The sequence below is a fragment of the Python bivittatus genome, unplaced genomic scaffold, assembly GCF_059951505.1.
Source record: "Python bivittatus isolate LINGU-HERP-01145 unplaced genomic scaffold, Pbiv_v1 ctg000320_np1212, whole genome shotgun sequence".
Lineage (NCBI taxonomy): Eukaryota > Metazoa > Chordata > Lepidosauria > Squamata > Pythonidae > Python > Python bivittatus.
In genome coordinates this window covers 10429340-10456016 of record NW_028277052.1, presented here as the reverse complement: position 1 = coordinate 10456016, position 26677 = coordinate 10429340, and the positions used below count along the sequence as shown (strand labels likewise).

At 43.9% G+C, this 26677-nt stretch overlaps 2 protein-coding genes across 2 annotated transcripts; both read right to left on the bottom strand.

The window, feature by feature from the left end:
- Positions 1–4257: 4257 nt before the first annotated feature.
- On the bottom strand, positions 4258–10046 carry PGAM2 (phosphoglycerate mutase 2). The gene is made up of 3 exons (XM_007420037.4): positions 9534–10046; positions 7228–7408; positions 4258–4478 (listed from the first exon to the last, which is right to left on the bottom strand). The coding sequence occupies exons 1-3, from the start codon at positions 10044–10046 to the stop codon at positions 4309–4311; spliced, it is 864 nt and encodes a 287-aa protein (XP_007420099.3). The 3' UTR covers positions 4258–4308.
- Positions 10047–20446: 10400 nt separating this feature from the next.
- PPIA (peptidylprolyl isomerase A) lies at positions 20447–23670 on the bottom strand. The gene is made up of 5 exons (XM_007420038.3): positions 23476–23670; positions 21589–21619; positions 21406–21494; positions 20973–21145; positions 20447–20762 (listed from the first exon to the last, which is right to left on the bottom strand). The coding sequence occupies exons 1-5, from the start codon at positions 23542–23544 to the stop codon at positions 20627–20629; spliced, it is 498 nt and encodes a 165-aa protein (XP_007420100.1). The 5' UTR covers positions 23545–23670; the 3' UTR covers positions 20447–20626.
- Between the last annotated feature and the right edge of the window lie 3007 nt (positions 23671–26677).

The following is a 26677-nucleotide window of genomic DNA, read 5'->3' as shown; positions in this document are numbered from 1 at the left end:
CCAGCGTAGCACCTGAGCGGAAAACCACTAGAGGCTGGGTTGGAAAGCTGAAAAGGTTCCCCCAAGGAGCCCCCGTAAACCACTGCCATATTGTTGTCAAGAAGATTACATGGACATGGCCAGAAAGTCACTAGGAGTCAGGCTGAACTGAAAGGACCCTATTGTTACGCACTGCGAGAAGGAAAGGGCTGCAGCAGAGCAGAGTGGGTGGGACCCGCAGCCTTCCAAAGCTTTAGGTGCCCTCTCCCCACTAGGTCTTCCCAAAAGTAATGCTGAAGTATCTCTAATGTGACAGGAAATGGTTCAGTACGCAGAAAGCAACTACATTCATGGCATTTCACTTAAATTGTGTTTTTATTTCCCTTCCCTTCACACTTATTGTGGGGAATGCAGCCCAGGCGTGTTACTGAAGAACAGATGAGCGCTTGGACAGTGGCGTTCGGAGAGCATAGGCAGGCTGCACCCTGCTTAGATGATTTCCCACTTTCCCACTAAAGGAAGAATTTTCCTATTTTTATTGTTGTGTTTCATATAACACCACATGACTCTATTGGCAGTATTGATAATTCTATTATTGCAATTATTTCTAACTGTGCATCTCTAGAGATATAGAGTAGCATGCAAAAATGCCTTCCTTTTGGGGTGAGGAAAGGACTCTGTTCTCCCTCCCCTTTAGGAAATTAGCTAAGAGAAACCTTCCATATTGCATGTGCTGGAATACAGAATAGGAAAAAAAAATACTTGTATTTGGAACTTGAGAATAAAGATCTGCAATGGTCTCTATCAGGGAATGGAGGGGAAATTCAGCACTATTTATAAACCACCACCTTACAGGACATGACTACTACTACCTCTTCCTCCAATCCTTTTCATCAGCAGATGATGAGGTTCCCCGCTATTGCAGAGATTAAATTCCAGCCATTTTGCTGGCAGCATGGACTTTCATGACTCATTCCAGGATCTGCATCTTCCCACAGAATTGTGTTAGGCACCATCGTCTCTCTCCTCCACTGCAACTGCAAACTGCCACTTTAGGGGACTACTTTTGTGCTTGGATGGAGATCCAGCAGAGTTGCCCTTTGGAAACTGAGGATTCTAGGCTGTAAGTCAGGCTGTCTTTCTGGGTTAAGGAATCTCACCAAGGTTAAGATGATTCAAAATAAAGGAAGAAAGGACACCATAGGAAGTCTAAAGCTTCTTCTACAGGTTTATGGATATTTAAAAATTGCAACGTACAAGATGGGACACAGAATTTCCTAGGTTTCCAAAGCCAGACTGGGGGGATGTTTGTGTAGTAATTCTGTTCAGTTTTAAAATCTAGACATAATAGTCCTTTGGGGCTGGACTTTGAATGGCCACGTTTGTTACTTGCCTTCTTTTCTGTCTCTGGTTCTACATTCTTGGCATCTCGAAGTAGAACAGCCTACTCCATTTGCATAAATGGACAAAATGTAGGTGGTCTTCCAAAATAGCCTTCAAAACTTTCGCAATGCAACTGCATCCACAGAAGGAAGGTAGGAGTTGGAATAAGTTAATACAATAGCCTGCTGAAAAGTAATAACTGCTCCAGAACAGTTAGGGGTGAGAGATTAAGAGGAACACAGTTTAGCTGAAAGCCAGGATGGACAACGTTTGAGGGCCATGTTCCAAAACATACTGGGAATGGCAGGACTAACATTAAATTTAGTTTCATTTCTGTTTCCATATTCATTAAATTTAAATGTGTAGGTATGTATTGTATTCAAACTCTCTGGGTATGAATTCAGTCCTTTTCCCCTTTAACTTTAACATCTCTAATTGGTCAACCAATTCTGAAGAAGTCCAAGAGACACACCTACATTTTCAAAGGCTGCACACTGCCTAAGGTTTCTGGCTCTCTACTTCTAGTCTACAGCATACCCGATGCAACAGCAACAAAGGAGAAATAACATCATACCAAACTTGACACAAAATTCACATCCACTAACTTAGATTCACATTTGGAAGTAATCGCTATGATTGAAATGGAAAGATATTAGAAAAGGTCATACAACATGCTGTTCTGTGATTAACCCACATTTTTAAATTAACACCTATTCCTATTTACTCTGTGAGCTGCACAGTAGCAAACTTTCCACTCTAACCCCAGTTAGATAATTCTTTCCCCCTTTTGTCTTAGTTAGGTGCCCAATAGCTGTCAGCCCCTCAAGGTAGACCAGACTAGGACACCAGAGTTATGAATGCTAATACAGTGGTACCTCGGGTCACAAACGCTTCTGTTCACGATCAATTCGGGTCACGAACAGCACCATTCGCAAAATTTTGCTTCTGTCCGCGAACTCCGCATCGGGTGACGAACAGGATCCGCAGCCATTTTCCCTGCCGTGACACGTGGTCGTGGCTTCCTGTAGGCGAGGGGGACTCTCCCTCCAAACAATAACCGCCTCCCCACCCGCCTTCCTGTCCTCCACGCCAGAAGTCGCCTCGAGCAAGGTTAGCGTTCTCTCTCTTTGTACTGCACTGTACTGTATTTTGTTTCATATTTTTGTGGTTTAAAAAAAAATACATATGGTTCAGAACGGATTAACCGTAATTACATTGAACCTTATGGCAAAATTTGATTCAGGACACGACCAAAATCGGTTGGCGACCAAATTCGTAGGAGTCAGAACAGGTTAACCGTATTTACATTGAACCTTATGGTAAAATTTGATTCGGGTCGCGACCAGAGTCGTGGAACGAATTAAGTTCGTGACCTGAGGTACCACTGTACTACTTTATCATAAGTAACAGAATCTTGCAAGTCTGAATGTGCTTTCCTCTTCCCTCCCTTTATCTTCATGAGAACTAGGGAGGGCCATGTCTGAGACACTTTCTCAAATTACATTTCTGCCCCAGACTCAGATTTCTTTTATCTGACTGTTGCCTTGGTTGTGGCTCTTCCTCCTGTTCCTCAAGGTTATTTCTACTGTCCGTTACAGTACCTGTCAGACTCTTAGCAATGTAGCTAATCCTCATTAATATGTAACCTTCCCTTGCTGATGCCTAAATTAAAAAACTTCCTGGGGAAGCAGTGTGAGAGGTTGAGTCACATCTATCTCCCCTGTTTATTCTCTCCTGGACAGCCTTGCATAGATTTCCCTGAGGACGTGTCTTCTTGTCCAATTATGTTCTTCCTCTTGTATTTATTCAGCACATGATGATCTGCAACTACAGATAACCAAAGTGACATAGCATAGACTGCTCCAAGTGTTTTTCATTAAGGGCATGGAATGAGTATTGGTGTAACCTAGCATAACATTTTGATGAAGCACTCAAGAAGTGTTGGCACTTAGACTGAATAGAAATATAATGCAATAAATAAAATAAAGCCTTTGAGGCAGGCTGGGCTGAAAGGTAGTAACTAGACCATTCACTGATCTTCCACGATTGAGGATGGACATGAATCTGGGTCTCCCCAGTCATAATGAGGCTATTCCTCAATGCTTACTTTCGTGATCGGAGGAAGCCTGTGGGGTTAAGATAAAGTTAGCGTATGCAATGACTAAGGCATTTTCCTAATGCAGCAGTGTATATAAAGTACAGCCTTATTAATCACTGATAGCAAAACACCCACACTCCTGCTGCAGATTAAAGACTATTCTCTTTGTAACATTTTCTGGAGGCATTTTCCAATCCACTGTGTTAATACCAGAGAGCAGCCTGCACACAGATGCGCTTATTCACTCTCTATATGCACACACACATATATGGGCACAGGAAATGAGACAAAGTGATGGCTGTCTCTGAAACAGCTGCCAATCTGAATGTTTCCAGTCTCCTCACCTGTCACAGCTGTATGAATTGCTTTGTAATCATGATTTGCTAACCCTAGTTGACTGGCAAGGGGAGAAGACCTTCGAACCCTTTGTATTTTGTGGTTGTGAAATATATGTTCCCTCTGTTTGGTTGGGGGAAGGAGGCTGGTGCTGGAGGAGAGATCTGTACCTCCCTGCAAAACTAACTTTGGTGCCTTAAAGCCTCCCACTTTTAATGACTGTTTGCAGAAGGTCTGGAATTGAGTCACGTAGACATTGGTGTTTCTGCTGAACTTCTGTTTTAATGCCAGCTGGCTGAAAGAGCACTGTCTGACCAGGTCTCAGCAATGCGCAAGGGCTCTAGCATGAAAGTCACCATAATTAACAAGTGATTGCTAAAACAAGTACCCCATTTCTAAGTCTAATGGTCTTCACCCTTTGTCCCTGCTGTTCTCAAACTTAAAGATCTCACTCACACAAGTGGGGTTTTCACTTTTTTTTTAATTTCACCAATGCCCCTTTGCTGTTCCTCTCACTTTTTGACCTTGCCCTGAGCTGCCACAGCCTCCATGGCCTTCCGCACGGTCTCTTCATCACCCAAGAACTGCATGGGCTTTTTAGGTTTTAGGTTGGCATCCAATTCATACACAATGGGAATCCCAGTTGGAAGATTCAGTTCCATGATGGCAGCATCAGACATCCCTGTGCAGAGACAATGGAGCAAGGTCAGATAATAATCCACAGAAGTCTTCTACACTGCAGCCAGTGGAATAACTACTCCTCTCCCCCCATTATAAATCTACAGGCTAAGAAGCATTGGTTGTGGGAAAGGGGAAGCATTTCCCTGTGTACCAAATGAAGAAAGAATCTTTCTCTATACATGGTTCTTTCTCTCAAGGAATCCAGACTGGTGTGTGGAAAAAAATCTTACAATAAAACAACTTACAGCAGACAACAAGACCAAACCATAAAAATAAGAAAAATGCAGCACTTAACCTTATGACAATTCAAAGTATTTATCAAAATGATAAATGTCTTAATTCATGCAATAACTCATTTGAAGAGAGTTTGGTCCTGGGGCCTTTTTTACGTCGGCAAACGTCAAGATAAACAAGCATGTCTTCTGCTATTATCTAAAACTAGACAGCATCGGAGCCAGCCAAGCTTCCTACAATGACAAAAATGTCTTCTACTCATATGATCTGATGGATGAAGGACAGAGCAGTTCCTTTCCCCATAGCCACCAATCCATCTTTCCTCTTCCACCAGCTTCTTCACAGACTTTCATGAAATTCTTGATTATCAGGGCAATTTGTTAAATTGATAAATGCTAGGTTAGCGTAGTGTTGAAACATATTGCATCTTGATGTGGTTTTCTTTGTACTCCATCCCTCTCTACCACTTTGAGATTATAAACCGTGGAAAGCAATTCATCTTACAAGCAATTAAAAAAGAACTCAACAAGGATTAGATTCTATGAGCCAAAGGAGGCAAAGCCGAGCATAGAGGGCTTCAGAGGGATGCGAAAAGCCTTGGAAGTAGCTACTAACTGGCTGAGGTCACAACCCCAGAAGCAGCAAGGAAACGCAAGCAGCCTCTTATAGCTTCTGTTGGAAATGTTATCCAGATAGAAGTTAGTGTTAGATATTTCTGTATTTCGTGCTATCTAGTAGCGGTCAGGATTTCTGCAATTCAGATATGAGAACCCTTATGAAGCATCTCAGCAGCTACCAGTGGAAGGCATTAGCAGAGGTTTGGAAAGAGTTGGAGCACTTGCTTGAGCCAAAGCCAATGATGTCTTATCTCCCTTTTTAATTGTGAGAAGTGTTCTTGCAACATTCACAACTTTTGGGGATGTTAGGGAAACAGGCTCTGGGGGCAGAAGTAGGGGAGGCAGAAATGCTTACTAGTGAGACCCAAGAATGAGATGGAAGAAGCCACATGCAGGAGCAAACCTATCTACTGGCCCTCTTAACTTTTGTAATGTGATACCAGACTGGAAATAGCAACACAACCTTCAGAAGGTTGCCCGCCAAAGTGTATTCAGTTCTTTTCAAACAGCAGCTGAGGCTTGGTAGCAACTTTTCCAGGACCATTGCTACAGAAAAGAGTCAACATATGAAAAGTAGATAGCAGAGAGATTTTGGCCACCAAAGTGACCTAGACTCCCATATGGGTGCCCAGCTGGTATTGCTTGCCTCCTTATAATATGGACTGGTCCAGCCTTTTCCAAACTGGCATTCTCAAGATGTGTAGTCTTCAGCCTCAGTTCTCAGCAATGACCTGGCTAGAGAATTCTGGGAATTGAAGTCCCTACACCTTGAGGGCACTGAACTGGGGAAGGCTGCTCTGGCATCGTTTTTATGGCCAGCAATGCCTCTGGACCCACATACAGCCCATAGAACCTCTTAGAAAATAAAAGGGAGGGAGGGATGCCATCCAGTGCCTTTTGAGGAAAGGAAGGAAGAAAGGAAGGTAGGTAGGTGTGTTTGGAGGACAGAGATTTACTAGAGTAGGGAGGACAGAAAATAACCTTACCACTGTGTCTTCTGGTAAATAAGTTTAGTAACTGGCCATGTCCACCATGGCAACCATTTTAAGGACAGACATAGTACTCTGCATGGCAACCATTATGTAAGAACTGCCATGCCAGATGTGCTTCCTGGCTGTAATGGTGTACAATCATCATTCTCATTCTGTTAAGCTGGTTTACATAGGCCCTGTGCTCTAGGAAGATGCTTCCTACAGAAGATACTGCAGAAAGGTTAGGATTGTCTGGGAAGGCAGACAGAAGCCACCAAGGTTCAAGGAGGAAGGGGCCTGAGTACATATCTGAGAAGCCACAAATCTGACAGTCTGCCCATCTAAAGGTCACATGTAAGTGATATACTCCTCGCGAGGGCCAGGACTCAGCTGTTCCTTGATGCTCTGGCCTTACAGCAACTCTCTAAGCAACCCTGGTTGGTCAGTCCAGGCAACCAGAATTGCACATGCCATAAAATGAGTGCTGGGACCTAACCCGTGTGAGCGAGCAACAACCAAAAAGGGGCTGTGTGTCTGAGCACTTGTTTTTTTGCAGTAACTCCCTAGTTCAGTTCAACTCCAGAACAGCACAGGAAAGATTGACGTTCTGCATATCATGCTAAGTCATGGTTTGTTTTAACAAACTACAGTTAGCTGGAAGTGTACGCTCATTAAACCATAAGCAAACAAACCATTTAATGGCTCAGCACTGATGTGTATGATCTGAAGGCCATACACATGAGGTGAGGTCAAAAGGTGCTTTTCTCTGAAAGAAAAAAAGAACGAATGGAACTGGTTTAATGGCTTCTACCTCCCATCGCCATTCAAACAAAGTAAGAAGTTGTATGAGGCAAGAGGGACAGAAAAATGTAGGAATATTACGATTAAGCCCAAGGCAAGGTGACGGCTGATGCGTGGCGGTCCTTACCTTCCAAGTGCTTGACAATCCCCCGAAGGCTGTTGCCATGGGCAGCAATAAGGACCCTGTTGCCCTGTTTGATCTTGGGTGCAATCTCATCATTCCAGAAGGGCAGGGCCCGGGCGATAGTATCTTTCAAGCTCTCACAGGCTGGCAGTTCCCCAGACTTCAATCCTGCATACCTTCGTTCCTATGTGGTTCAAAGGTAAAAAGATCATGGTTAGAGCTGGGAAGGGAGGCTTAGAAAGCTTTGGGTCAACCTCGGAGTTTGGGGGTGACTTCTTGGAGGAAGAGAGGGATCAGTGGGCAAAATATGCATTACAGCCTCCCTTAACCAGAACTTCCCCGTCAGTCATGTGCCAGGTTGGGGAACTCCAATGTATTTCAAGTCACATATTCTCAAAGTTAGTCTGGTACCTGAAAATATGGCATACAGCAGGCATTTTTTAGACATTGCTGAAAAATAGCACAATAAAGTAGCAGTGTGGGAGAATACACCTATCCGCTGTATTTTCCAATTCTAGTCTTAATGTGGGGGAGTATGATTTTCCTTCCAATATTTGTAATGCATATTTGGAAGGTGGAGGAGATATATTTGCACCTGTGTGTGTGTGTGTGCGTGTGTGTTCTGATGAACTAAGGGGAGCCAAACTCTGATGAATACAAGAAAAAGCAAACCATTTGTGACATTTTGGAATAATGTATTCTGGGATGTGATAGAAATTGTTTCATTCCCCCCCCCCCTTTCTTTTATTATGACTAATAGCATTTGAATAATTTCCAGACAGTTACTTTATTAGTCTTTGGTAGCAAAAAGAATAAATACTTTTTAAGGATTAATTGGCTAATCTTTAAAATGTAACAGCTTGAAGATTAACAAATGCCCTGTGGCATAAGCTTTCATACGGTATGAAAAGGGAAAGCTGTATCTTCAATACTGAATTATGAAATAAAAATGACATGTATGAGGTCAAAGATGTTTAATGCTGCCTATTTTGGAAATATGATTTCTTGTCTTCTATCTGCATTTTCCATGTTCTTTGCAATTAGCTCTGAAGTTGTAGGCAGGGGATATCAGGCTTTGCAAAGTAGCCTCTAAAGAGCTAATTAGGTAGCATCCTTAACTGCCTATAGACTAACTTTACACGTTTCATTAAATTACACCATGGTTTGTTTAATTCTCTGTTATGGCTTAGAAAACATGGTTGATGGCTTAGAGTGGTGAGTAAACCCAGAGCATTATGGCTCATTCAACTAAGCACTGCAAATTATGGTGAAGTGTAGGCAAATTATGTCTTAATGCAATGAGTGAAACTGTAGTTTCCCCACCTCCTTGTTGCTGGTCAAAATTCTGGGCCAAGACTGAACTGGAAATGATTTCTGGGTCATGATCTAGGACTCTTTCTCAAAATTATTGCAGGTATTTTTTTAAAGGGGTGCCATACAATTCCCAGCAGTCTAGCCTCAGTTCAGTTTTAAATGGGCAGCTGTAGAGAAGTGGGATTAACAGCCTTATCTTTACATGGATAGCTAAGAGTTGTTTAAGATCTTGAGAGAGAAGGTACTGTTGGGTAAGAGAGTCCTATAAGCCAGGCTTAGGAAACTATACAGAAAAGGAGGAAGAGGAAGAGGAAGAAGATCTGAGTTAGAAGAGCCCATGCATAATAATCCCCACATTCAACCTCCCCAATTCTTCATTCCTAATTTAAAAATATCAGAAAACGCTGATCTCTTCTTTGCTGGAGGTATTAAAGCAGAGGTCAGACAATCATCTCTCATCCTGCACTGATGAGGAATCTGAATTAGATTACTTCTAACAGTGTCTCCAAGTAAGCCATAGTAAGCCATGATTTACTGAATAAACGTCACCTATATGAACGTACCCTACAGCCTGCCAAGCCAAAACCAATCCAAGCACATTAATTTTTTAAGATGGACTTTCCCTCCCAGAGGCCCCCATGTTTCTTGCACAGTATTCTGCCCAGATGGAAGATCTTTGCTGCAGGAACATAAGAAGGTTTCCTTCTAAATATGTTGTAAGAGCCAGTTGATAAGCTTTTTGCTATGCATATTTCGGACCTTTCCTCCAAAAATTCAAGGCAGCAAAATAACTCTTTCCTTCCCTCTATGTATTTTATTCTCACAGCCCTGTTGAGAATTAGATTAGACTGAGAAAGAAAGAAAGACTGTCTCAAGATCACCCCTCAAGCTTCCTACCCAAAGGGGTATTTGAACCCACATCTCTGCAGTCCTAATCTACCATTCCAACTAGCACCAGCTGTTAGTCCTCTGTCAAGAGCTGTGGTGTCACTGACCTTGCTGATAACTTTATAATAAGGGTGATTTTCATCCATGGGTGGTGGTGGAATGTCATACGATCGTCTCCAGATTTTGACCTGTTCCTCCCCGTGCTTGGCTGCAGTCTCAGCCTTGTTGAGGCCCGTCAGACCCCCATAGTGGCGTTCGTTCAGACGCCAGGTGCGCACCACAGGCACCCACATCTGGTCAATGCCGTCCATGATGTACCAGAGGGTGCGGATGGCTCTCTTCAGCACCGAGGTGTAGAAATAATCAAACTCGTAACCCGCTTCTTTGATGGCCTGGGCCCCACGCTTGGCCTCCTCCTTCCCCTTGTCACTCAGCTCGGCGTCGAACCAGCCACAGAAGCGGTTCTCCTGGTTCCAGGTGCTTTCGCCATGGCGCACAATCACGAGCCGGTGGGTTGCCATCGTTCTGGAGGAAACAAACACCGTCGGCCTCAACAAGGAGCCAGCACTGAAAGCCGGGTTTGGCTGCTGCCCTGAGCTACCCACACCCGGAATGACCATGCTCCTGCTATTTATGCAGGTCTTCTGCTCTGCCCTGCCCACCTCGCCCCTCCTGGTCAAGCAGCTCCATCTTCGGAGCCATTCATGCTGACGGAAGGACAGCCCTCCCATTCTGGCTAAGGCTTCCTGGTTAAAAATAGTAAGAAGAGAGCTTCTTCTCCAGGGTAGGCCAGAAATAGCTGGAGGCTTGGCAGGGCTGAGAGGTTTCTGATCAGAGGCCTGGGGCTACCAGAACGAAAGAGAGGAATGGGATGGCGAGAGCCTCCCTCCGTGAGCAATCTGGGAGCAGAGAGGAATCTCCCCTTTCTTAACCGCCCCTTAACACCCAAAGCTGAAAGCCCTCTCCTGGATTAACAGAGAGTTTATTGCTTGTCTTCCCTCCTGCACGGAGATGAAAACAGGTCTGTCCAGAGATCCGCAATTTCTGGATCAGAAGCACGATAGATGATTAGTGAACTCTTCTCTTGCAGCAACTTCACTGACTCCCGTAAAATCCTCCACATTAAGAAGGAGCCATGGCAAAAAAAAAGAAAAAAAGAAAGAAAAAGCTTTTAGGCAGAGCATCAAAGGCTGGAAGCTATTAAAATCTTACCATGCTTCCTCCTTCCTAGTCCTCCACCCTTCGCTTACCTCACCCTCTAAAATGTTCAGGGGGCAGGCTCCAAGGGAAAGGACCATGAAAGCGGTTCCCCAAACCCATTCAGCTTGAAATGAGGGCTGGTAAACCGCAACTGCTAGGTCCACACAACACATTAAACCTTGGGGAGTCTTTGGGGTTCTCTGAGCTTGGTTCTTTTCTTGAAAACGTTTCATTACCCGGCTAGGTAACATCTGCAATGCTAAAGTGGGATGGGGTTTGCTCTCTATTTATCTGCTGTGGCCTGCCATTAAACCTTGATATGACGTAGGGATTGAGCTGTGCATATTTAAGGCTGGTTCTTATTAAAAATGCATCTGGTACTGTGCCAGAAACTAAAGACAAACGAGCAGGCCCAGTCTTGCTTTATTTATTTATTTATTTATTTTTTCCTCTGTATCATTGGCAGCCCTGCTCTGTGGCTCATGTGATACAGAAAGGCCACTGAGCCATGGGGTGCCACCAGGGGAGAAGAAATAGCTGGTGCAACTTGGCTTCTCCGCATCCCCATTATTGGAAGAAAGGAAAACTGCAGTACAGTATCCATAAAAATCCAGAATGCTCCCATCTGGACCACCAGATGGCACTGTGGGTCAGGCTCAGAAGTTTCTACTGCATTTCCCCAACCTGTTGCCCTTCAATGGTGCTGGACTTCCTTTTTCTTTGCAAAAAAAAAAAAATGGTGTCTGGGAATTATGGGAAATGAAGTCCAACCCACGGAAAAAGCATCAGGTTTGAGGAAAGCTGCTTTCTTGGTGGCCAGGAGGGGGCATGAACAATGCTGTAATCTTGATAGGAGAAACCTCTGGACAGAAGAACTTAAATAATGTTAGACTTCGGACTTAGACCTTTTCTGCAGGCTTCTGTTCTGATACAACATGGTTATCTGTTAAGGGGAGCTCGGTTTGGTCCCCGGGGTCCTTCCCGGATGGCATCATGGTCTCTGAATAGACACTACTCGACTACAAACTGTTACAAAAATGTGTCCCTCTCTTTGCCAGACATACACGCTGAAAGAAACGTCTGTTGTTAAAAAAAGAACCTCTCCCTCTGTTCCTTATCTCCTTCCTTCGGCTTGAAGCTAGGAGATTCAACGTGAAGAGCAGAACGGGCAATTTTGGCTGACTCAGATTGGAAGCTTCCTGCAGTCCCATCAATTCCAGCTTGTTGGGATTATCAGATAAGGAAAACAGTCGACTGGTTTACTTGACTGCAACACTTTTTGCACAGAAGTATGTATATAATTAGTATTAACTTCTCCCATTCTTCCGGGTGTGTTCACATATCATTAAGCTATTATATGCTTTGTTTCCTTTCTCCTAGTTGAGATGTGTGCCTTATAAATATAATTTGTGGGCATGGGGAAACATATTCTGATAAGAAACTAGATTGGAGCCTTTCCCTTGGTGCAACATTTGGGCAAGATCACATATGTGGGAATTTTTAAAACCATGCTTGGACCATGGTTTGCTTTCAGCACCATGCTGTGCCAAAACAATTACAATATGGCTTTGCCTGGTGGGTAAACAAGGCTATAGTTTGGCCTCAAGTCTTTAAAGAACCAGAAGATTTTTGTTATATTTGCTAATGACAGATATAGGGTTAATCCCCAGAACAATATTCATCTCTGTTGATTAATAACCAGGTAAAGAAAAAATTACATAGCTGTCTGTTATAATCTTGGACCAATAACTATTCATCTTATACAGGAGGAAGGAAAGGGGAGAAGTCAAAATAAAGTTGGCAATATCTGGTTTAAAGTAAGAGTATAATGTGAAAACTGCAATTAAGTATTAGCTAGGCCAGTGTTGTCCAAACTTGGCCACTTTAAGATGAGTGGACTTCAACTCCCAGAATTCCCCAGCCAGCCATGCTGGCTGGGGAATTCTGGGAGTTGAAGTCCACTCATCTTAAAGTGGCCAAGTTTGGACAACACTGAGCTAGGCATTTTCCCTGCCCACAAAATATTTTCACGTAAGAAACTGGCTCTTACCTGTTCAGCTCCAGCATCTGTGACTGCCTTTTCTTTTACCAATCACATCACACCATGCAAATGACAGCCAAAGAGGGTCATAAACATTTCCAAGGGAGGTAGCGTCTTCATTATGATCCAAAACCAAGGGCTGCAGGCACCCACTTTTTCTGGGGCTCCAGAAATCGGAAGCAGATTGAATGGATTTAAATTACAGATGGCAGATTGTGGCTGAACATGTCTCAGCCCTCCAGGGTAGGTCAGGTTAGGAAGCAGACCTCACAAGGACTACTAGAACTCTATTGTTTGCCGTAGTCTGTTCCAGATAACCAAATCTTGAAAGCCTGACAGCATTTCTCTCTCCTCAAGAGAATCAAGGCAGGGCAATCTTGAGTTTCTTTCTCACCTGCTCCTCTCTTTCGGGGCTAAGCTGATGTATATGTATCTGCCCTTGCATTCATTCTTCAAGGTTATATCCACATTCCTCTACAATCATAGAATAGCAAGAGCAGTTAAGGAACATGGCCCATCTCTGTGAAGTCTTTACATGCCTAGGGACTGTTTTTCCCAAACTGAACCTGGTTTGTAGCTAAGATCAGCCTTAGGGGCCCTGCTCCATGCTCCCTTAGCCGCTAAAGAGTAAAGTGGATAAGTTCCAGATCTATTTGAAATCAATGGGATTTAAGGTGTTGGTGACCAACAGAACTCCCATTCAGTGGCTTCCCAGGATCATGCCAGCTGTAGTATCTTCATCTAGCAGCATTTTTAATGTGATTTTCACTTCCTGGTGGAAATAATATTTTTTTCTTTGGTTGTACCTTCTAATATTGTTTATTATTGGATTTCAAAGCAAGCATTTATGACTTGATTGTCATGCTACTGTTGCAATTCTATGTTTATTATTAGCATTTCATTGTTTGTACTGGTTTAAGTAGACCACGTTGAAAACTTTTTGAGCTTAAGAGCAGGTAAAAACATGCATTTCAAAAGGAATCCTGCCTATCAGGTAACCTTCCAGCACACCCTCTTTCAGCCTTCCACAAGCCCACCAACCCTAATATCTTCAGGATGCAGTAAGGAACAGAATCAGGTGCTCAGCCTGGGCCCCACCAGGTGGGGGTGGAAGCTAAAACCCTAGGTCCTGTTCCCTCAAAGGAAACTTGCAAAGTGCCAAGACGTAGTGCTGAAAAGTGCTTTTCATGACCTGAATCTTAGGGCAATGGGTATCCACAGGGTGTGGTTTAAAAAGTCAAGGTGGTAGCTGCAATGGTGTGATCAAAGCTCCACTTGATCTTTACAAATTGGACTAGATCCTCAGAATCCCCAGCAAATTAGGAACCATGTGTGTTGTAGCCTGAATCATCTAATTGGGAAAAGCAGCTATAGAAAAGCCATCAAATTGCCAACATGCCCCATTGCTGTGCTCCTGAAAGCTGGGATATCGACAAGCATAGTTTAAAACAAAGTTCTTCTAAACTGGGATGAAGAAAAGACTGGATAGGTTTTTTTTTTCTGGCCAGGAGTTGTGTTTATTTCTTTTCAAAGTTCAACCAGATATATCTAGTAATACAATTACAGCCCAAAGGAGTACAGCTGAGGATTTTGGTCTCTTTTTCCTAAAAAAACACCCCTACTCTTAGGTTTTACACATTTATTTGTTGCACTTCTTTGGGGCCAAAACCAGCAGAAAATTGGGCCTCGGAAAATCAATGGTTTTGCTGTTGAATCTGAACAGCGTAATCTGGGAGGTGCAAATGCTGCCCACTCCTAGTTAAAAGGACTGCACCATTTTTGCCTTTCCTACTAAAAATAAAACAAAATAATACTCTAGGAAAGTGGGGAATTCCTAACACTGTTCGGAATAAAACAGGCTTCAATTTACCAACTTTCCCCCCCTGCAGTGCATTTAAAAAAATTCCCCCAGAGGTTTGACTTTCCCAACATTACTAGAATTTAGGAAGACATCAAATCTTATTTCAACAGGACTTTGAGGGGGAGATAATCTGAGAGAGATTCCCTTTGCGTTACATGTGGTTTATGATTCCTAGACATAGGAAATTCCTACAAAGACCAGAATCATGCAGACAATGGTTTTCCCTTAGGTCCTCTATCAGTGTGAAAGTTATACTTTGAAAAAGGAATATAGAAAGAGTATTGATGTTTCTGAATGTTGGTGTTGGAGAAGATGCCTGAGAATGCCATGGACAGCCAAGAAACAAACAAATGGATCACGGAACAAATCAATCCAGAGTTCCCCTTGAGGCACAAATGACCAAGCCCAAATTATTGTTTTTTGGACACCTTATATGAAGACCTCGGTCTCTTGAGAACTCTGTAATGCTGGGAAGAGAGTAAGGAAAGAGAAGAGGATGACCAGCAGCAAGGTGGATGAACTCAGTTACAATGGCTGTGGGTGCACCGTTGGAAGACCTGAAGGACCAGGTTGGGGGCAGATGATCAGGGAGGAAATCTTATCTGTCATCACTAAAAGTCAGTACTGGCTTGATGGCACATAATCAATCAATCAGTCAGTCAATTCTGGTTGCAGAATTTAACCCCCAGTTAGAATTTCCAGTAGGGAAAAGTAAAGATAGATGGCACGTAATCAGTCAAGGCATAGGAAAAACTATTATGCAATGTTATTTATCTGTTGACTATTTTCTTTTGTTTTAATCTTATTTATATAATTGTCAGATTGCAAGCTGCTCAGAGTCAGTGGACCAGAATGGCATAAAAGCCTAATACTGTAAAATACAATTTTTTAAAAAAATGGGAAGGTCAGATTGTAGTTTGGTTCTAAGCAGGAACAAATGTGATTTGACTTATCTTCTCCCTCTGTAACAAAAGCTGTTTCTTCTTTCTCTTCTCTGCATGATTCATAGAAACCTCTAATACAGGGTTCCTCAACCTTGGCCACTTTAAGATGGGTGGACTTCAACTCCCAGAATTCCCCAGCCAGCAAGGCTGGCTGGGGAATTCTGGGAGTTGAAGTCCACCCATCTTAAAGTGGCCAAGGTTGAGGAACCCTGCTCTAATAGACAACTTCTCAGCAATAATGAAAGCAAGATTCCAAGAAGGGAGATAGGAAAATATTAGTCTTGCAACTTGCTGAAAAGGACAGCAAGAAGAAAAAAGCTGCAGGCTGGTACTTTCTGTAGCTCACATGCCCATTATGATGGTTTTTGAACTCAACTACGCACAGCATCATGCACTCATTCCAGCCAAAGCTCCACGTGACCCCACGCTGACATTTTCATTTATTGATTAAGTCTACATCCAACCCCCCGCCCCATTGCCCTAGGGATGAAACTCAGGGCAGATACGTGCCTTCAGATTTAATAAGGCAACATTTGCACAGGTCTTCAAGACCATTTCTTGAAACAAGCAAAATTATGCCAGGTAAGGTTGCGACCCATAGCTTGCTAAGCCCTAGTGTGTTTGTCTGGTTTTGCACTGGGTGAACCCAGCCAATTTGTTTATTCATACCAGTGTTAAAGAAACCATGACTTATGTCACACAAACGAGGTCCATTTATCCATCGAGATCAGCTTTCCTCAGCCTGACACCCTCCAAATGTGTTGTGACTCCAACTCCTCGAATTCTCAGCCAGTCAGTGCAGGAAGCAAGGATGACGGGTTATGTGATCTTCCAGTCTGACAATTCCATTTTGTGGTAAATGTAGCTCACTGCTTTATAACATCCTAACAACTAGTGCACACCTTCCCTCCCAGCGGGAGGTTTTCTTAGAGTAGCAAAGTTCAAATCTTGTGATTAACAGTCCGTTGAGATTTGGGGATTTGATTTTTAGATTGCAATCTTTTGGAATCTTTGGAAAGTCTTGAGACTAGCCCTATACTAACCCTAACCTAGCAGAACGCAGAAGATCGCATTATTAGTAGTACATTCTCAGTGCGGGATCACACTTGATCTGGCCGGTTGCTTCCAAAATGACCTTGAGGGCGGGGAGGGGGAGAGTTTTTTTTCAAACTGCGAATCGAATGATCTCTCATTGTAAACAAGCGCGGGGTAAGTGTCATTTTGGGTATTAAACTCGCGAGTTCCAACTGCAGAAAACCCGGCGCTGCCCAGAATGCCTGCTTTAGCCTCCGAGGGCCGCTAGGGGGCGCGCTTGGAGCGAAGCCGTGGAACGCAGGCGCTGCGGCGGCGAGAGCCCCCGGGATTCAAGGCTGGGCCTCGATCGGAAAGGGGAAGAAAGGGAGCTGTAGATTTCCACTGCCCCGTTTGGGGCTGGGTTATTCCCCGGAGCTATTATCTCGGCCTTATCCGCCCACAGAGAGAAATGAGTCAGCGCAGGGCGCCGGCTTTGCCTTGTCTTGCTAAGGGCTTTTCTCCGTTTCTGCAAGAAGAGGCGTGTTGCGCCGCTGCAGGATGGAAGCGGGAATGGCTTTGCGTCGTGACGCAGAGCTCGCCCGCTGCTGCAGAGGAGATGTTGCCGCGTCCGGCCTCCCGCTAGCCTGGCAAGCCGGCGGTCACGCCCTTGCACGGAACCGAGGCTCCGACGAGGGCTGGGGGGAGACGGGGGACGGACCCCTCCCGCTCCGGGCTCCGCCGTGTTGCATTGCGGCGGTTTCAGCCGCGCGGGCGCAAAACTCCGGGGGCTACTCCCGAAGCAGAGTAACCGGGCAAAACGCTTTGTTGCAGCAAGAGCACGCAAGGGATCTCTCTGGGGTGGGCTCGGCTCTCTCCGGAGACGATCGACCTGCGGGGGCTCCTGGAAACGCCTTTCCATTTATAACACACACAGCTGCCCTTCTCGGGGGCGGGAGGAGAGAGAGGACGGGGCCATCGGTGGTCCGGGCTCCTGCTCCATTTCAGCTCCATCGCACTGAAGCTGGTATGTTGAGACTACAGCTCCCAGCGTGGCCAGGCTGGCTGGGGATTATGGTTCCTTTAGGATTTGGAGTTATGGGCTGGCTGTTTGAAGCGTGGGACTATGTTGCTGGCTTGCAGTCATCTGACCTTCAGCTGATTGGGGCTGCCATTCCAGTATCCCAGGGGTCAAGCGATGACCCCCTCTGATTGACAACGTAGGTGAAAACCAGGACATTGTGCTGGGAGGGATAGATTCCCCTCTTCCGGTAACAGTTTCCTGCTCAAATGCATACCCTTCCTCGAGGAGCTGAGATGGGAAAAGTGTGTGATTGAAGTGGTCTTACTGGGAAAGTGGACATAAAAGTAGATCTCTCTCCTAGAGACCTCCACAAATGCTTTAAATGCAAAGGCCTTCGAAACATTGCAAGGCTGGATTACCACATTTTGGAAATACCACCACCACCACCCCGGAGCCCCTTCATTAGAAGTCTAAAATGACCCAATGGCAGCAGGGTTTTGGGTTGGCAGATTTAAGCATGTGACAACTGACCTGCCAGAGGATGGAGAAGTGTCAGATCTAAAGAGAAAGGATGTCTACCTCATGCCAATTCCTTTCTTGCTGAAGAAACTGAAGCCCCATCTGTCCATGGGAAGGAGCCAGAAACTTTATGAAAACTCAAGAATTTAAGGGGCATGTTCAAGCATTCTGAGTGGCATTTGCCAATGGAGGGCAGGCTAGTTTGAAGTCAAAATGGTTCCACAGGATCTCACAGTATTCCTCTTGGTTCTGAAAGGCCTCACATCTTCTGAGCTTGCAATAACAAGCTGGACAGGAAAGTAATGTAGATACTTAAATCCTTCACAGGAATTTTCTCACTGAACAATATTAGGGGGGTGGGTTAGTATGCAGCTTGTCTGAAGGTTTGAAACTAGGTGAGTTTTATAAGGGGAGTTCAGGAAATGTTAACTTTGGGAACCTGACATGCATTCACACAGAGCCTTGTTCTTTAGCTCCTTTCTAGAGCCAAGATCATGGGGATCGTAGGACTCGGGAAAGAAAATGTTTCGCAGATTATCCCACTGTACTTTTAAATTAGGGCTTTTCAGGACCTGTATTGGTATTCTTAAGAGGGAGATTGCTGAACATTTCTCAAGAAAAAGTTGCTAGTACTGCTGTGAACCTGGCTCTTGTGGGCATCACAATCAACACATGATGTAATCCATAGCAGTGGCTTATTTTGTGTTTGTTTCAAAGGTACTGATCACGTCCAATGAAGTGTAGGAAAGGGTTAACAAACACTGGCCAGCTCAGGTTAATATGCTTTTTCACTCAGGGAAGTGGTTCAGTTGTGGAAAAGGCAACCTTCTTCGAGTGACATCTTGGTAAAGGAAATGCAAGATTCCTACTGCCTCCAAAGGGCGTATACTACTTTCTTGTCCATGTGCTCCAAAGCATCTTCAGAAAGAACACCTTGTAGCTATTCAAGACTAACACTGTGTTTTTCAATGGAATGGAAAATTTCTACAAAGTTAGTGTATCCAAACATTAATCTGTTAAATTACTAGCAAAATCTCTGCCTACACTGGGCATCACCAATATCCTGTAAGATTAGCAAGGATGGATAATGTGAAATACACTAATTACAAATTGTAGATTGAAGGATTTTTTGAACTCAGACCCTGGGGGAAAAAAACCCGATGTATGTAGAAGATACTTAATTTGGACATTTAACTGGGAACACATCTGGACTTTTCACTATTCTTAGGACTGCATTTTTGGATATGCTGCCCTATCAGTTTATCTGTCACACGCCCGTTGTAGCAAAATCTGTTTCCATCCAATGAAATTTACAAGATACTGACAAAGCCAACAGGATCTCAGTGGAACACAGCCAATCAGTCCTCTTAGGCTGACAGCCAGCGTTATGAAACCAGCTTTTGGAAGGCAATGCCAAAGCAATCCAGATTTTATTCCATGGCGTACGTTGGCTTGCATCACCTTTCTAGTCAGTTGTTACTCCTGCCAATACTGTATACTTAGAACAAAGACCTCCTGGTAACAGCAGGCAGTTGGTAGCGTTAGTTTAAACGGGAGCCCAATAATTACAGAGAGGTGGTCCTACCACAGAAAGCATGCTGGGCAAAGAAATCCTTTTTATGCTTCTTGAAAGGCTTAAAAATGGGTCTCTGGAAGAATGTCGTGCCTGGGAAGTAAACCAGGCAAAGAATTGTAGACTGGATGTGTGCATTCACATGGCAAATTCACAGAAAGTACTAGGTTATCGACTCCTCCTGTAGGCAGTTAACCTGATAGTTACTGCAGAATGACAAAAAGTGGCATGAAGAAATATTCATTTCAACCAGGGAAGACCTAAAGTCAGCAGTATATGCACCCACAGCCTCTGCAAAAATCAAAATCATTTGAAGTCCATCACTCGCTAAGTCACCTATCTGCCTTTTGAGACCTAGCAAGAAACGGATACTTTAGGAAGAAAAGCCTGAACACGTTACATGTATTTGTGCTAGTAAAGATTTTCATCTACTTTTTGTTCAATACACCAAACCCTTTGGGGCAGCACTATTTTAACCGTATCTTTTGATTCTAAGGCTATGTAGCTTAGTCAGCCTAATTATAGAGGCACAGCCCATTTCAAGTTGCCCCAACTATGAACTGGAATCTTCCATGGGCAATATTTGAAATCAGTATAAATTATTTTCACACAAACTTGAATATCAGCAGAGTGAGGACTTGCTTTAGTAAACTGACACTGATCCCTCTATAGGCATGTGGTTAACAACCCTCCAGAATATGAACTTTACCAGGAATAAAAACTGCATTATCTTATTGCCCAACTTTTAGTCCCTCCCCAACATTTGTAATATTTGTTATGCTCTCGGCATAATTGATCCAATTTGGTAGTGAGCCTTTCCATGAAGGAAGAAAACACAAAACCAGCATGTGGTTTAACTTGTTTTATTTCATTTTGCAAAGAAATTTGTCTTCAGTCCAGCTGGACTTATGAGGGAGCAGAAATTGAAACCCAATAGAAACGCAGCAGTAAGTCAGGAGCATAAAGATTTAGAGGGGACTAACCCCAGCTACAGAAGGAATGGTCAATTTGTTAAGACTGCAGAATGTTATTTCAGATCTCCACATTCAGTGATGGTGATCTTCTTGCTCGGCTTGCCATTCTTTGATCCAAAACTCTCTATTTTCCTCACAATGTCCATTCCCTCTCTGACTTGGCCAAAGACCACATGTTTCCCATCCAACCTAAGGAAGTAGAAATGAATAGTATTGTGAATACAATCTGCAATTCCACAAACAAATGTCCTGTCTGCATTCAGGGCTTGCAATAGTTATATTAGCAGGAATTACACTGATGATCTTACTTGTGCAACTTCTGACAAGGCTCTCTATTCCAGGCCTGTTGCCTAAACAAATCAAATGAATAAAGTAAATCTCAAGCCAAGTACTACTTACCACTCAGTTTTCTCAGTGCAGATGAAGAACTGAGATCCGTTTGTATTGGGACCAGCATTTGCCATAGATAAAATGCCAGGGCCTGTGTGCTTGAGTACGAAGTTCTCATCGGCAAACTTCTCACCATAAATAGATTTACCGCCTGTTCCATTATGGCGGGTAAAGTCACCGCCCTGCAGAAACACATCCCATGTACAGCTGAAACCTCTATTTAGCCAGGCTTTCCCCCATATTTCTCATCACCTCCAGCCAATATGTCTAGGTGAACAATCCAACTGAGAGACCTCAGATCAGAGTAGATCACTTGCTACCACATTAATGAACATTGGTTCTTTTAGTAATGATTCAAAGCAATAATGCTAAGGCTTCTCAAGAAGCTTTTAGTTAAGCATACACAGATTACAATACACACTAAATTGATGAAGCTATATACCTGACACATGAATCCAGGAATGACTCTGTGAAAGCATGATCCCTTGTAACCAAAACCTTTCTCCCCAGTGCTCAACAAACGGAAGTTTTCTAAAATTAGAAACAGATCACAGCATTTGTTTAGATCCTTGACAATGTATAAATTCAAATGAACATGCCAGTAAATGTTTCTAATGTTACCAACCTGCTGTCTTTGGAACTGTGTCTGCAAACAGCTATAGAACAAAAGTGAGACAACAGTTAGTACAATCACCTAAAAAAACATTTTCTCAATTAAGTAATTTTCAATAATTTTCACCAAGAAACTGGGTTTGTTTTAAAAAGTATATTTCTAGTACTCAGCACTGATTTTGTTGAACAATGCATTCCCCCCACCACCACTGGGAGAACAATTTAATGTTTTAGGTTAAATGCCACACAACTGCTGAAAAGCATACATTTTAAGATAATTCATACTGCACCCTAAAGTCTGCCTATAACTCTTTACACATGAACTGAAATCAACAGCTGAGGCCTATTTATTCACATGAACTCCATTACATGCTAAAAGTGTTCTGAAAATGCTTGTGTTTTTGCAAGCCAATAGCAATCAATGGTAACACATATAACACTAGCACAATTCACTTATGAGGTCAGATTGAGAAACACTCTAAAGTGGTTTACCGGCCTACCACCAGAAAACAGGCCTGTGGGTAAAAATAATTTGTGTGCATGTTCCTATGAAAGTGTATTAAAAGGGCAAACACAGGAGAAATCCAAATTGTATTCACCCATTTCTTTGATATACCAGAATTCAGGCAGGTACCAAGAGAAAACTATACTTGTGGAATACTAATCAGATTGTCAACCCTAGTAATATATTGACTCTTGCTCAGATAAGCAATTTTCTAAAGCACTGCAGTTTAGCAATTTGTATTGAGAAACTTAAATGCCCTTCCCACTGTATAAACTTTTAGATAATGTAAGTGTTCAGCACACAAAGATTTTATTCTAAGCAGTCAAAACAGAGGCAATTAGCTTGAAATGAGCTTCCTTAGCACAAGTTAAATGTAGCTGCACTCACAACTATTCCTTTACAAGTTACCTAGAATTTGCCTCTGCATGTATGGCGTTTTAATGATACAAATGTAACAGGAACCCAAATAGGAAGCAAAAACACTTCCAGCGACTGACCCTGGGGATTCTCCCTCTGACAAGGAAGCAAGCTCTCCAAGCTGATAGAAGATAACTCAAGGTAATCCATCTCCAAATATCTAGATATAGATAGAAGCTGGTAACCCATCTCTATATAGATATATTTCTATGGCTTGCTCCTTTGCTCTCCCAGTACAAAACCTAGCTATGAGGGCGTCTCCAAAAGGCGAGACTAGGCTCTAGAGATACAGATTTATAGAGATATATAGAGCCTAGTCTCGCCTTTTGGAGACGCCCTCATAGCTAGGTTTTGTGCGGGGACAGCAAAGGAGCAAGCCCTACTCTTTAAATGGTCCTAGTTTTTGGGTGGGGGGAAGTCCTGTATAATAGAAAAAAACGAAAGGAGCCATTCTCTCCTCCTGCATCGCGGGCACTCCCTCCACCCATCGCAGCACGGAAGGGCGGGGCGCGGACAACCGCAGCTGGATTCGTGCAGGAGCAGAGTAGAAAACATCCAACGGGGGGTCAGGAAGACTGCACGGGTCCCGTAAAAATCCCGCCGAGCCCTGTCTTCCAGAGCAAAAAAGGAAAAGGCGTCCGCGGCTGCAAGACGCGGGCGGGCAGGCTCCCGCTTCCCTAGGGCGGGCGTCGGAGGCCACGTGGAGGCGGCGGCGCGCGCGCTCCCCTCGCTCGCGCGCCCTCCTTCCCTCCCTCCGCCCACACCACCCAGGTGCGCGCGCAGCCCCTCCGGCGCGGCAACGAGGCGGCTGCCTTTCTTCCCCCGCCCGGCGCGAGTTTCTGCTTCCTCCCCTCCCGCTACATTCAGAGAAATCCCAAAATGGCCCCCGCGCTCCCACCCAGGCAGGAAATGGCGGCGCGTCCGCCTCAGACCGGGTTTTTCCCTCCGCGACTGTCTTTCCTTTTCCCGCCTCCGTACCTCGAAGACGATGCGCCCGAGGAGCTGTCCGTCGGCAGCGATATCGAAAAAAACGAGAGGATTAGGCATAGCGGGGAGGAAACGAACCGCGTGAGCGAAATTTGAAAGTTAAAAAAAAAAAAGCGGCACCAGCTACAGACAAGGACCAGCAACCACAGCTCCACACCAGCGAGCGCGGCGCAGCGGGAAGGAAAGCAGCTGCTCGCAGCCCTTATATAGACGACGGCCCCCCCGCCTGAACTTTCCCTCACGCGACCTTCCGCCAATCACAATACGGGTAGGTTTGCGGAATGAAGGGAGAGCCGGCTAATCCGGACTCTCCTTGGCGGGCGGAGGCGGGCTCTCCGCGTCCCGCGCCTCGATGTAGGGGCGTGGCCTCAACGAGAGGCGGGAACCGAAGAAAGGTAGGCATCTGGCGCATGCGGGGTATTAGCCTGCGCTGAGTAAAGGAAAGGATGGCTGGAGGAAGGAGGGGCTGCAGCCGGGGGGGGGGCGCTTTTTAAAATTAATTCCTGAAGGAATCGCTTATTTGCCATTAATTTTATTAATAATATTTTATTGAGCGCGGAGAAATTGGAATTGCATCCATCCTACAGCAGTAGGCTCGGAAAGAGCCCTGGCTCGAGGTCGGTCGGGCTGCTTTTTCAACCACAAACCACACGAGGTTGCAGCCCAAATGGGGAGATGCCCTGCAGGGGACGAGGCAGGAGCAAAAAGCAAATCTTTAATTAGGAGACGAGGGGGAGGAGCACGCGGGGATTTGGGAACTGCAGCCAGGCCTCGGAAAGAGCCAGTCTGCCCAATCCAGGCCAAGGAAACTGATTTACTTTTCCTCAGGGGGTTCAAAGGACTCCTTATATCCATAAACTGCCCTGTGGAGCAGGCTAGGATTCAAGTTGGGAACTGGCCCCGACTGTAACTGAGCCAGGATTTGATCCAGATTGACTGCTACAGCACATTGAGGCTCCCTGGGTTCGATTCCATTATTTCAGGTCTGGTTTGGTTGTTTCTCCTGCGGTTAACTCCCTTTCTCCAGGAGCAGTGAAAGATTATGTGGTGACTCTTCTGTGTTATTCTTGCAACAGCCCTGTAAAGTAAATTAAGCCTTAGGGTTACCCAGATCTGTTTGCAATGGATAGGGCTGTTTTACAGCATCACTGGCTGATCATCTAGGTTTTTTTTAAAAAAAATATGTGTGTAATCTTAACTTTGCATCGCAATGTAATAGAATCGATTTAGAGCAAATTGCTCCGAAAAAACAACTTTTTAAATACCTCACCAGTTGCAATCAGTAATAATTTGCTGTATATCAAGGTGATCTCTGAAATCAGTGCCTTTATTACGATCTTTTCTCCCCCTTCAGGAAGTACGAGATCTGTATTTTGATATATGGTGTTAGATGTAGGTCTATTTGAACTTGATTGATAGTAACTGGCATGTGGGCTAACAGCAGTAGATAAGGCAGTATCTATGTGTCCTTCCTTTGTTCCAAATTACAAAAATGCTGCTGAATTTATTCAGCCACCTCTCTGAAAGCCTATTCTGTGTAAAAGATAACATGTTGAGAGTAACAGTCAAGAGTCCTTCAGCCTATTCCAGTAAAGTAAGCTGCAGAATTCATATTACCTGCTGGTTTGGAGTGAAGCTAAGGTTTAGCTGGATTTCAAATGTGTGACCAGCTAAAGCTGCAGTTGTGTGATAGGCATGTGCTTGAGTAACATTGAGAGGACTACAGACCCAAGAGAATCTAATGAGAACCTAGTGGCTGAATTTGCAAACCTGTTCCAGCTCCAGTTTATGAGCGTGCTGCTTAGATATGCACTGACAGTCCTTCCTTCAAAGTATCAGACCACTAGGATGGATTCAAGTGGGTAAGTGGTTTAGATCAGAACTGAAGCCCTTTAGGCTCATTTGCTGCCCATACATTAATTTGCTGCCCATACATTCCTTTGCTTATGTTGCCTTTCTTCTCAGGTTCTGGTGGTGTTTTGGGATCAATATTTTTTTCACCCATTTTTTTGATGGGTGCACCTGCTTTTGAAGAAAGCCTTCTTAATATAAGTAAATATTTGGGGAAAAGCCTTTGGCAAATATCTGCCTAGTTCTCAACTGGAAAAGTGGGATAAAGGGTGCTTTTGTGATCCTTGAACTAGGAAAAGTATCTAGCATCAGTATAGACTCGAAACTGATAAAATGCCTTCTTATGCCTTGATACAAATCTAGTCAGTTTTAACATCCATGCCTGGTGTTCCTTCAATTCCAGAAGCTGTCAGAAGTTAAATGCATATTGGGAAACATCATGGAGTTGGCTGAAAACTCTTAAGATTAATAATTTCAGCACCTGTGGAGGGTTCCAGGTTGAAAGAAATTGATACTGTTGGGAATGGAAATCTTGCTAAATGTTGCTTCTTTAGTAGCACTATCCCACTGAAGGCTGCCTTTTCATGTAAATTTGTTAAAATGCCACTGGCTTAGATTTGGGTCTGCTGTCCATTGTGTCCCCCACCATGGCACTTTTCCAGAAGACTAATAATTACACAAAAGCTTGTTTTGAAACTAGCCAGTCCTATGAAGTTTCTTACGGGGAGACGGTTCAAACCCTTTTATTGTTTCAACAGTTTAGATGCCCCTCTGACCTTCACATTTTGTTCTTCTAGTGCAGTGATTTATCCTGCCATCTGTTAAGTTGTCCAAGTTGTAGGAAAACAAGATGCAGATAGGTGGAACAAGGTCTTGTGTTTTTTCTTTTTTACATGTATGTATGGTTTTGTCAACTAAACAATAACCATTTTTATTTAGCGAACAAGAACAGACATAATGTATCTCCCCATTGGGGGGAGATGGGCGGGGACAAGTTTAATAAATACATAAAATAAATAAAATAAAATAATGAAGATTTTACATGTTTTGCTGCTGAACATGTATGCCTTTCCCCCTATTTTCTGCCCATATCATGGATTGCTCAAATGATCACTGTTCATATGGATTTTTGCATCCTGTATCCTGTTTTATCATAGCTTGGGGGTAATTATGGCATGTGGTTCAAACAAATCTGGGTAAGATGTACCTATGCCTATAGTTGACTTTTTGGATTGTTCTCTGATTTCTGTTTTCATATTGTTCCCACAGGTTATGGCTATTTGCTTTAGAAAGAGAACTTTTCAATCAGAGTTTAAGAACAGTTTATTTATTGGGTCACTTT